The 12971-nt window shown below is 35.8% G+C and overlaps 1 protein-coding gene across 2 annotated transcripts in view; it reads right to left on the bottom strand.

Moving 5' to 3' along the window:
- The window catches only part of Plxdc2 (plexin domain containing 2), a 415814-nt gene that overhangs the window by 205987 nt on the left and 196856 nt on the right, over nt 1-12971 (bottom strand). For both annotated transcript variants that reach the window (XM_047520000.1, XM_047519999.1), the window contains one exon: nt 9647-9793. In XM_047520000.1, coding sequence (XP_047375956.1) covers nt 9647-9793 — 147 coding nt within the window. The remainder of the gene's footprint in view (nt 1-9646; nt 9794-12971) is intronic.

A 12971-nucleotide genomic window follows, 5' to 3' on the forward strand; every position in this document is an offset into this window, starting at 1 on the left:
TGAGTTCAATCCCCTGTACCCACCCCACAAAAAACGAAAGGATAGAACACAGCAGGCACATCTGTGTGGACTACTGCAGCACAAAATGGCTATTATTTTGCCTAAAGTAAGAACTTGCTTCCAGGCCAGAAATGAGCCTCCTGGAGTCCAAAATAAAATAGTGCAGTGGGCAGGATAATCAGTAATGCTTTTACCATGTAGATTTTGAAAAGAAAAAAAAAAATGGAATTCTAACCAATTCTCACACGCTGGGAAGAGTCAACAGGACATGGGTCGTTAATCCAGTGACTGAAAACACTAGAAACCTAATTAAAAGATCAAAATGTTCATGGAAAGGCCATAATCAATATGCAAATATACAGACAGGGAACTGGCTACTCCTTTCAGAAACAGTCCATCAATGGCATTGATTTTCTGAGTTGGAGATTCTAACCTCTTCAGCACTTTTTTCAGAGAAGAACTGAGCGTTTAATCAGCCCCACCTTTGGACTGACCCTCTTCGAGGGAATATTCATATGCTTAAAAACAAAATGTAAACATTTTGACATTATCTGATGCTGGTTCCTCTGAATTTGAGATTAAGAGAACCCTTACCACATCTTACCTTGTATGATTCTCAGCAAGGTGAGACTTGGTGAGAGTTCTTGCCTGTCATTCAAATTAGCAATATGAATATTTGCCATCAGGCAGAGTTCAAAGAATCACTGTTGGAGGGAAAGTGCATCAGATTTTATAAAATGGCAGGAGGGTGAGAACCAGGAGTTACTTCTGGATTTTTCTCACTGCTCTAGAAGTCAGGCAGTGGACTAACCCAGGTTTCTCAAACCTAAGTGTGCAAATGAATCAATTAAGACTCTTGTTAAAATTCAGATTCAGATCCAGGGGGGTTGGAGCTGAAATACTGCATTTCTAACAAACTCCTAGGACTGCTTACTGTTCCTCTGACCTTCCTTTGAATCACAAGGCTCTGTGTAATATAAAATGGACTTCGAAGCTCTAAAACCATTACTGTAAGAAAACTCTGACAAGTGGGACATGGATTAAAAAGCTGAATAGATTTGTTTTTGGATAACATCATCTCACTTTATTTACTCGGTGGCACTTACATGGCCTGGAATTTTCCATCAAAAGAACTAAAGTGTAGAGGTACCTGCTAGCCCAGCACCTTTAAAGCAATGACTTGCAAAACCTTTTTTCAGCCTGAGTACACATGGGGCATGTGTTAGTTTTGCTACTTCCATGGCCAGTGATCCTCAAACAGGGTAGGGCAGAAAAATATTCCTATGAGTTTATCATTTACTGTTTGAAAAGGTCCTTCCTATCCTCTGTTAATTATAATCTTCTGTTCAGGGAACTGCTCTCTATTTTCCAGTCAGTGGTAAATGACTGTTTTAGAGTTAAATATTTGCATGTGTGATCATTGTTACCAACATAATGGGCATCTTTAACATTGTACCTGCACTGTTTCAAGTGTTGGACAAACGTTAAATCACTGAACCCTTATGACTACCTTAGGACGTAAATGCTGTTATTCTTTCCATTTAACAGATGAGGAAAGTGATGAAGGAGGAGTCAATGACATGTTCAAGGTCTCACGGTTAGCAGTTGGCAAAGTAGGGACTCAAATCCAAGCTGTCTGGTTCTAAGCCTCTGTGTTTCAATAGTTCAGCTAGTTACCCCTTAGTGATCAAAGTTGAGTGACATTTACCTACCAAGAACTTTCTCCAGAGCTCTCCTAGGTAACAGAGAACATATTTGATTACTTTCTATGACTCTCTATTTTCATATAAAGATAGGGGTTCATCCTCCTCAAATGGAAAAATAAGATTAAAATGCCATGAAATATGAAAATCAAGTATGATTTTTTTAAGGGGGCAAATTCTTATTTTGGAAGTTGATGTTTGTCAAATGCATATAAATTAATCACTGTGGATTTCATAGGCATCTATCTTCAAGACTCTCTAAAGATCCCTCATGTCTAAAATTTGATTCCTAACTTCAGGAAAAGTTGCAAGAGTAGCTTCAATGATTAGTAAAATATATCTAATTATGTGTTGCTGTTAAATATGTATTTGTACTAAATTTGTCATCTTAAGGTAAAAAAGTTCATTTCTCTAGCACAAAGAAAAATAAAACTCACTTACTACATAATCGTGTTAGTTTTGTGGAGGAGAAAAAGATAGAGTCTTTTCCATGAAAGGCCATCAATAATACTCTGGACAGAACAAATTCATCCCAAAACTGGTAAGTGACTTAAGTCAAGCAATAATAGTAAAATGAATTAGTGGTAGGATTTGTAAATATTTAATTACAAAGTGCCATAGCATCTCATTTGAATATACTATTATAGACAGGACAGACATAAATGTCGCAACCATTTAGTAAAGAAAGGAGAAGGAAATTTACTGTCTCTCTCTAGGTCTCACAGTTACAATGCACTTAAATTTGGATCTTCTGATCCCTTGCTTTTGATCTCTTGTTACTTTTAAAGCAACTTAACTGGTTATCACTTTTGAAATGTACAGCTGTTTCCTAGGATAGACTGAGCTTATTAAATATCAGAAGAGAATTCCATTAACAATTTATAACTATTGGAGTTGTCTGACTATTTAGAATTCAAACAAAATAAAAATATAAACAGTATCAAATAAAACATTGGATTATATCATAACGAGTACATTTCTGCTATAAGATTGGATCTGTAATGTCCCCCCAAGGACCAAGTGTCAAAGGCTTGGTACCCAGATGGGTACTGTTGGAGGTTGTGGAAATTTTTAAGAGGTGGAGCCTACTGAGAGGAATTAGGTCACTGGAGACATGACTTCAAAAGGGACCACCACCCCAGATTATATCCTTTTGCTAAAGGTTAATTAATTAACTAATTAATTAATTTTATTTATTTATTTATTTATTTTTGGCTGCCCATGCATTCTGTGGTTGCTCCAGGTTTCCTTGACAACCCTGACATTAGTCAACCCCAACTCTTTGTTTTGAACCCAAGCAATTATTTTGTTTTAAGGAACAAGTACAAGACAAAATCAAGTTAACAAACACATTTAATCATCCCATTATGGGAATAAGAAATTAAAATTGTATACTTTCAATTGAGTCAGAGAAAGACAACAATCTAAGGGGGACTCTTCAACGAAAGGTTAGTTCCTCATCAAAACTGTAAAAACCTTTAGACAGACAGCCACCAATGATACCCTCTTTGGGATCTCTCCTATGCCACCAGAACTCTCCTTGCTTGCTTCTAATAAATCTGCTACTGATTTCTCACCCTTCACCATCTGTGGACTTCATTCTTGGGGAGCATGAGAAAAGAACTCTCCAGTGCTCACAGGATTCTGTGTTACAATGGGATTCCAGGTCCTTCCTCTTCCTTATTTTTCACTTCCTAGCCCTCAGGAGATGAAGAGCTTCCTCCACCACAGCTCCTACCATGATGTTCTGCCTCACCACAACCTGAAAAGCAGCTGAGTCAACCAATAACATTGTCTTCTGAAACCCTGAGGCAAAATAAACCATTCCTCTTTATAAGGATATTGTCTCAGGTATTTTATTACAGTCATGGAAAGCCGATAAACATAATTTCTTTCTTTATGTAAGAACCTAATTAAACCAACCTTAAGAACCTAATTAAACCAAGATTAAACAAGACACATGCAGATACAAGTGATCCAAGTCTGTTATTTAACTAGAGAAAAATCCTAGGAACAAACGGAAATAAGGCCAGGTTGATGAAAGGTCTATGTTTTATGTGAAATGAAACAACTTAAGAGAATACAGCAATATTATTCAACCAATCAAAAATAAAAATAAATAAAAGCAATCAATGTTAGATGCTGTAAGCAGAGGTCAGACAAAACCTTGTGGTCTAGACAATAGCCTAATAGAGATAACAAATCAAATTTTCTTTCAAGGTAATTGTTTAGAAAAATAAGCACATATCAACAGATTTTTTGATGCAAGGAAAAATGGAATGGTGCAATATGTGAAAATCATCAACCAAAGACACCATGTGCAGTCAAATTTAGCTCTCTGAACGTAAGCATTATGCAAATGTAAGACCAGTGGGAATGCTAATTGAAGCAATATTTTCCTGAAGGTGTGAAAGAAAACAACTCCAGAAAACTTAACTTTTGTAATGAAGATGTAGGTGTATATGCAAGAGTCAGAGAACTCCATCAAGGACAATTTAAAACACTGAAAGAACCACCATATTTCATTTAAAAAATTGAAGCAATCAGGACATGAAAATTGACACCAGTTTCATCAAAAACCTTACCTGCTATGTGATAAAAAGACTAAGCCAAAGAGGAATACTTCAATCATTTCATTTTGCTGGTATTCTTTATTTGAAGAATCAGTCTACCCACTGACATATAGAAAGATTAAAAAAAAAAAAAAAAAAACTAATTTAAGCCAGAGTATGTTTATCAGACAGAAAAGAACACACTCACAATTGCTTGGCCAGAAATAGTGCATATAGATATAAATCTAGATCATCTAGATCATCTATATCTATCCATCTATCTGACCATTGATCCTACACTTACATCTCCATCCACTCATCCAGTTCCACCTATCTACATATCTGGATGCCCCCCCTCAAACAAACTTTAGTCAGATTTGTCTAGTTGCCTTCTCCATCAGACTTCAACCTTCAGATTTCAGTGTCAATTTTTGCATCACTGGATTTTAGCAAAAACCCTAAGGCATTTTGGCAAGAATCCCCATCCTTCAAATCTGATTACCTTCTGACAAAGATTCATTGCTTAGATAAACTCTAGTCAGTTTTCTGAAACTTCTGCTAGGTCCATCTGTGTACTTTCATGTAAAATACAGTTTTAGCAAAATACAACACCAACAAAAACCCTACGGTGACATTTTGCAAGAACCCCCACCCTACACTCAATATCTCATCAGGTTCCTTATCCTTCACTATATCCCAGTTGATGTCTGATCCCCCTAGCCTGGCTTCATTAAGAAGTCCACAGGTAGCTTAGCTAGTGTTTCCTTTACCTGGACGTTCCTTTTAGGTAATTTTCTGTCCACTGACCACTACTCTGCTCCTTGGCCACTTGCCCATGCTATGTTCAAAACTGAGCACAGTTCTATACCTACACTTCTTCCCCCTGTGGCAACCGCACTGAATAAAATCAGTTTAGACTGTTTTATCTACTGTCAGGCTCTGGTTTTTCTTTGACATGGTAGATTATTTTTTTGTTGTAAAAAATTAGGATTCTCAAGTAACATCACTCTAATATCAACATTCTTTCAAAGTTTTTAGTGACCTTTCATACCCATTTCATTTTTATTCTCAGTATAGTACTAGGGTAGGAGTAGTCAAGACAGGCATTTTTACCCCTTACTAACAAGTTACAAAATTGAGTTGCAAAGAGGCCAGAATCCAAGATAATGAATGTTGGAGCCCAGGTCTTGTCACTTCGAACCCCAGACTCCTTCCATCAGGACAGAGATAGTTCTCTGGGAGCTGTGAATCAGAATGCCACCTGCAGTTTCAGAAGACAGAATAATTCTAATATGTCCAACTTTGTGACCATCAATAAGTTAAATAATATGGATATAGAAGTATAGAGGAAAATCACAAAATTGTGGACTAGGAAAGATCCAGGTAGAGGAAAAGAAACAAGTCCAGGCTGGTTTTCAGGTTTGTAGTCAGAAACTTCTAGATCTGCAACCTGATAACTGTGTGACTTTGAATGAAGGAAAAATACCCAAATAACTGTAAGGATTTTAATATAAAAATGCCTGCCTTATGGCTTGCCAGATGGGAAGGGATCTTACAAAATTTTCACTTTCCTTTCTTTATGAAGTCAAGCTCCTTGCTTCAATTGGTCAATTGCAAAAGTAGATTTTAAGCATCTGCTTTTTCTGCAATAATGATTTAAGAAATGCTATTTAAATAAAAAGAACAATGGACAGATTTGAAAGAACATAAAATCAAATTCCAGAATGCATGTGTATAACCTAAGTACCAAGAATTATCATTTAGATTATAAAAAGGGGAGAAAGAGAACTCCATGTGTTTTGGCATCACGTGAATAAAATGATTTCTATGATTTATTTTGCTCTGAAAAAATAGTAGTGTAGATGGGAACACTAACTTTATTTCCACCCTTTCCTTCTCTTTCTGGAATATGAATCTACTATTCCAAAATACAGTTTGCACCATGGTTATAGATAACAAAGATGGGGGGAAGTTTTTCTCTAAAATATCATGCTCCCAGGTGAGACCTCTCCTGTACCCTCTAATCCCCCATTCCTAGGAAATGGGGAGCTGGAGAGTCCCCTTTTCAGGGGAGGCCTATCAGCACGCTTTCTCTCGTCACCTCTCGATCACACAGAGCTGGATTAGTTAGCTGCCCCTGGGTCTTTCCCTAACCAAATCTTGCTTTCCTCTTTGGCAGTCTAATTTGTTGACAGAATGCATGCTCTTGAGAATATAAAGTACATAAATTGGTGATGAGATTTGAGAAACCCACCTTCTTTTCCTGAGGGCTGAAATTTAAATCCTGTTTCCAGCCAAATTAGGAGAGAGCTTTGCATCAAGAATTATGTCTATTAAGAAATGAGGAAAGCTAATCAATAAAATAGACCCATGTTGCCCATTTAACATTTTTCCTGTGCTTAAGGCACTCAGTGACATCAAGGGGGAGAGAGGTTTGGTTTTTGTGCATGTGTGTGCATGTCATGTGTTGGAGGGAGAGCTTGCGTGAGGGCCTTACTGAGCCCCCTGGCCATAGGACTACTCTAATATTATAATTCTGTCAACATCCCTAACAACCTGATTCTTTTGGAGAAAGGAAAAATGGAAATGGATCTGAAAGCCAGGCAGGATTTGAACAGTGGGGTGGCCAACTGTGGAAGTATTAAAACATGGGTTACCCTCTGTGATTCGGGAAGATCAGACTGAATTATACTTATTAAAGAGAGAATGTGTGTAAGAAATTTAAAAAAATTTCTAATAAGTAAATTTATTAAAGTTTCAAGATATATGATTTATTTAAATGTAGGTTTCTGAGTGGCAGATTTTTCTGAAAAATAAAAAGAAAATTAAGTCATATTATCAATCCTATTGTTATAAATAAAAGTGGGTGCCTGCGTGTGCCTGGGTGTATGTTTTTGTGCTTGGGTATGCTTGTCAGTGTGTTGTATGTGTGTGTGTGTGTGTGTGTGTGTGTGCATGTGTTTGTGGTGCTTCTGTGGGGGTAACTAAGTGGATACAGAACTGATTTCTAACTCTAAAAAATGGCTCCAATACACATGAAAACACAGTCACATCAATGTGTATAGCAGCTCAATCCACAATAGCTAAACTATGCAACCAACTAGGTGCTCTTCAACAGATGAATGGATTAAGAAAATGTGGTATATATGCGCAATAGACTATTACTCCGTTCTAAAGAAGAATGAAATTATGGCATATGTCTGTAAATGAATGGAGCTGGAGATTATCATGCTAAGCGAAATAAGCCAATCCCAAAAAATGAAAGGACCAATATTTTCTCTGATATTCAGATGCTAATCACTATAAAAGGGGGTGAACTAGGGAAGAACAGAGGTACTTTGGATTAGGCAGAGAGGAATGAAGGGAGGGGAGGAAGTATGGGAGCAGGAAGGATAGTAGAATGAATCATGTATGTGCATATATGATTACACGCCTGGTGTAACTCCGCACATGTACAACCAGAAGAATAAAAAATGTGTCAAAATGAATTCTACAGTCGTGTATAACTAATTAGAACAAGAACAAAAAAATACATGTGAAAAAGCAAGAAATCAAGATACAACAATGGCAGAATAATAAAAAGAAAGGTTCCTAACAGTTATATTAAAAATCGACACATGGAACACCAGAATCATTGCAAGCAGAACATCCTTCTATTTCTGTTTAGGCCTGCCTTGGGATTTGAAAGCAACCATGTCACCCCCACATGAACTACAGGAACAAACAGATCCTCTCAATTATCATAACTCTTCATGAGACAAAAAGCTGAGGTCACAAGTCAACCAGTAAACCCTATCCCAGAGAGAGGAAAACAACAACAACAAAACCTCTTTAAGGACAGACAAGACACACAATCTGCTTCACCTTTGGGAAAGTAGAGAACACACCTGATGACCTTATCAGTGTGTAAGAAGTTCATGTTTCAACTGATGAACTTTCCTCTGTTTTTAGATATCACCCAGTGACTGACACCCAGACTGGGCTGCATCATGGAATCCCCACGTGGATACCTAAACATTCAAACTCCAGGAAGTGTATTTTACACTAATAGGCACTGTCTTGTAATGGGAAAGCAGCCAACTGCAATAGATTCTGGGTGGGCATTGTCCTGATCTAATCTTTCTCATTTCTTTTTTCTTCTTCTGAAGATCTGCCCTAAATCCCACAGTGATTCATTTCTGAATCTGTCATCCTGCCTGGGGTTGCCTGACAAAGAAAAAAGTACATCCTCTACATTGAAAATCTGTGACTCATCAGGGAGAACTATAATTAATTTCAATTTAACTCTTTCAAGCTAATATCCCGGCAGAGGAATGTCTGTATATAAACAATGAAGTCCATTGCCAAAATTTTTGATATTTAACATTTATCAAATCAATGCCTTTCTAAATAACTTCAACTACTATCTCCATTCATTCTACCTTTATATTAATAATGACAATTGCACTGAGGAGATTAAACTCTTTGGTTTTCACTTGAAGCCATACTAAACTGAAATGATGTGTCAGCAAAAGAAAGTAAATTTGAAAATGCTAAATTAGGCATCTACCAAAAAAATGATTACTGAAGTGCATTCCAAGATCAAAGTGTGACCAATTTTACACACACATTTTTGAGCAAGGACTTGACCATCTGCATTAACATCCCAATTTCCCCACTAACGCGTTAGACATTTGGGGTAGGTTCTCTGACATTTCCAAGACTTAGTTCTCACATCTGCAATAGCTAGACATTAGCAATATTTAAATCACATGATTATTGCTAGGATGGATACCGCCTGGTACATAGAATAGGATATCAATTACCATGTAGGTCAGTGTGTCTGGTATGAATATTCCCTTTTCTCTCTGCTTAACAAATGCCAAAATAGTTACTCAGAATAACTAAATTATTTATTTAAGGAAACAAGCCTGGTAAATAAGGAGCCCAGGTTTACAATGATCATTTTGATGCCTTCTAGATTTTATTCTTTCCCTTTAAATTGAACCCATTATTTGGTCTACATATGTTATCTGAATCACAAATGGTTTTGGTTAAATCTTTTCCAAGACCAAGAGCAGTAAACCCACATCAAATGGAAGACAGCAAAGTCAAGTAATTTTTTTAAAAATAGTTCCATTAACTCATGAATTACAAAATTAAAAATAATACAAGGAGAATATCAACTTTGAATCTCTGATTTAAGTTTGGTTCAATTAATGGTGACTAATCAAAACAATTTTCTTATTATCTTTAATATTTATAATGTAATTACTGATGCATATTGCAGTTACACAACTGAAAATACTTGGAAAATGATCACACAGAACAGGCCATATGCCAAATCACATGCCAATTAATCCAACAAACTTCATAGTGGAACCAAAGAAACTCTAATGCCAAAGCACTTACTGCAGCTTGCCGATGAGTATTGGAGAGTATTCCATGAATCTTCACTTTGTCTTTCTCCATTTGATCTATGTTCACCCACAAATCCCGGCTGGCAGAGTCAGATGGGCCATATATCCGAGATATATAGTAATTGTGATCTGTATCCTCCTGCAATATAGAGAAGAATTTACATCAAGAACTGAAATAGTGTTCCTAAAATTCTCTTTAAAAATTCTATGGACTCCAATCAGAATAGCAATTATCAAGAATACAAGCAACAATAAATGTTGACAAAGATGTGGGGGAAAAGGTACTCTCATACATTGCTGGTGTGGGAATGCAAATTGGTGCAACCACTATGGAAAGTAGTATGGAGATTCCTCAGAAAACTTGGAATGGAACCACCATTTGACCCAGCTATCCCACTCCTCAGTTATACCCAAAGGACTTAAAATCAGCATAATACAGTGACACAGCTACATCAATGTTTATAGCAACTCAATTCACAATAGCTAAACTATGCAACCAACCTAGATGCCCTTCAACAGATGAATGGATGAAGAAATGTGATATATATATATATGTATCTCCAATGGAATATTACTGAGCTTTAAAGAAAAATGAAATAAATTCTGGCATTTGCTGGTAAATGGATAGAGTTAGAGAATATCATGGTAAGTGAAATAAGCCAAATCCAAAAAACCAAAGGTTGAATGTTTTCTTTGATATGTGGAAGCTAATTCACAACAAGGGAGTGGGGGAAAGGGAAAAATAGAGTAACTTTATATCAGGTAGAGAGAACAGAAGGGAGGGCAAGGGTTATTTGAAAAGGGGTTATAGTAGAGTGAAACAGACATTATGACATCATGTGCATGTATGACTTGCATGATCAATGTGTTCCTACAATATGTATAATTAGAAAAATGGTAGATTACACTCTATTTATATATGATCTGTCAAAATGTATAAATGTATTCTACTGTCATGTACAACTAATTAGAACAAATAAAATTTAAAAATTTAGAAGTTTTAATAGTCTTCAAAATAGCAAAATAATTTATCTAACCATTAAAGGGAGTGAATTAAGATGATGAAAATAATATATGTAAAATTAGTAATCCTTTTTAGAAGAAACCATTAAGTACATAAAACTTACAGGCAAATAAATATTCTGTGTACACTGTCTTTTCTACTATAATCATGTTGAATCTGATTGCTGGCCAAACAAAAGACATCTCTCTTAGAAATATTTATTGTATGTCTGAGCTGTAATTACTATTGAGTGACAACAAATTGAAATTTCTTTTCTTTAAAAATAAGGTTATAGGAAGGTCTACTTTCAGTTAATGGGCCTAAAACTTTAGATAGTATATATTTTCCCTTTAATCTAGGTTATTAAATTCTCCTCCTATTTGGATTCTCATTATTGGTATCACCATGGTGCCTTTCACAAAATTTTATTTTTCATGTTTCCCACTCAACAAAGAGATTCAAATGTTATTAAAAACGATTTTGACAAGTAACATTCAGAACAAATCTTACAATTCTTGGTTAATTATGATTAAATAATTTTAACATAAAAATATAATTGTACTTATTGATTTGAGAATTCACTAAATAGAATATACTTTAAGACATTCAGGTAAATGTAAGAAAAAGGTTTACTGAACAGAAGGACTATAACTTGAATAATAAAGACTGGGCTGTCGATTTTTGTCTAATGCATTTATTAAATGCTAATTAAATAAATTACAAGTGTTTTTGAAACTTAATCCAAACAAAAATTCCATAAAATTTATCAGAAATCATTATACATGTATATGTTATATATATGTATGATATACATATAACATTTACTATCAATGCTATATATATGTGTGTACATACATGTGTATAAGTATATATGTGTGTGTGTGTATGTGTATATATATATATATAATTGATGATAGAAAGGAAAAGAATATTCTAGGTAGTCTTCTAAAGGTATTATTGCCTCATAATTAAAAGAAATAATAGGATCACAATGTAAAAGGTGAGAACCACGATTAAAAGAGAGGTGACTTTTTTCTTCCTTGATAAAGATTCTAGGTAAACCTCCAACCAAACTTTGGGTATCATGTTCAAATGATATGTATGCCCACATGGAAGGAAAAGAAAGATCAGTAGAGAAGGAAGAAAAAACAGAAGAAGAAAGCGGGAATAGGATGCCAAGCAGCCCAAGGGAGTTTCCAAATCCACGTGGGCTTCCGGCCCTGCCTTTCCAAACATCATGGCACCAACCCTCACCCTTTGGGTTCTGTGAGTCAGAGCATGGCAGTTGTGTCTCCAGGGTGTACTCAGCCCTCCTTGCTGCCTGCGCTTCACCACTATAACTTCAGAGGTGGGCACCTTCCTTGACATAAGCAACGCCACTTTGCACAGGTCACTCTTCCAGTCACAGAGGTGGGTGGATACATAGTGCACATGCTCTAAGGGGGACCTAAGGACCAGACACTCAGGAGCTTAGATGGAGAGAAAACAATCGCCATTATCCTGACTACCAAGATGTGTATGTGTGAGATGTGGAACTCCTACCTATTTTGCTGTGGAAGCCCTACCAGAAGATACAGCAAACACAATACAAATACATGGAATAACAAACACCGCAAAGGAAAAGCCAGCTCCCTGATCAAGTGTGATCTACTGCTGAACCTGTTCAATCTCTTTTATTGTTAAGTCACCTGAAGTTACGTGATTGTCAACCAAAAGAATCCTCACTGAAGAACAGGTTTATCTTACTTGAAATCAGACTTCAGCAACCTTGATTAAGACAACTTGGACAGATTTGTAAGTCTGTATTACAAACATCTCTCATTTAATTCTGGTATTCTAGGTAATCACATAAAGAAATGGAAGCTTGTGTAACTTGCCAGAAATCATTAGGTGTGAAGAACAAAAGATGTGTCATTTAATTTTTAAATGAGTGGTATGAAAAGATGGCTTTAAACATTGAATTGCAATTAAAATTTAATTTTTTTTTCTCTATTGCTGGTATTATCACAAAGAGTTCAACAGCACTAAGGTCAAGGATATAATCTTTATATAAATATATTTTATGAAGCTGCCAAATTCTCATTTAATTATGAACTCATAAAATTTCCAACTTGCAGAATAGAGTTCAATATAAATTTTGAAGTCAACATTTGTAACTTTGGCATTTTTTTTAATCCCTGAATCTCTGTAATGAGTTAATGTTTCGAAGTTATCATAAAGAATACTATTGTACTAAAATAATGAATTATCTGCAAATATACACATAAGACTTTGTCTCATTACAACATATTTCACTGACATGGCTGTGTGAAAA

The sequence above is a fragment of the Sciurus carolinensis genome, chromosome 12, assembly GCF_902686445.1.
Source record: "Sciurus carolinensis chromosome 12, mSciCar1.2, whole genome shotgun sequence".
Classification (NCBI taxonomy): Eukaryota; Metazoa; Chordata; class Mammalia; order Rodentia; family Sciuridae; genus Sciurus; species Sciurus carolinensis.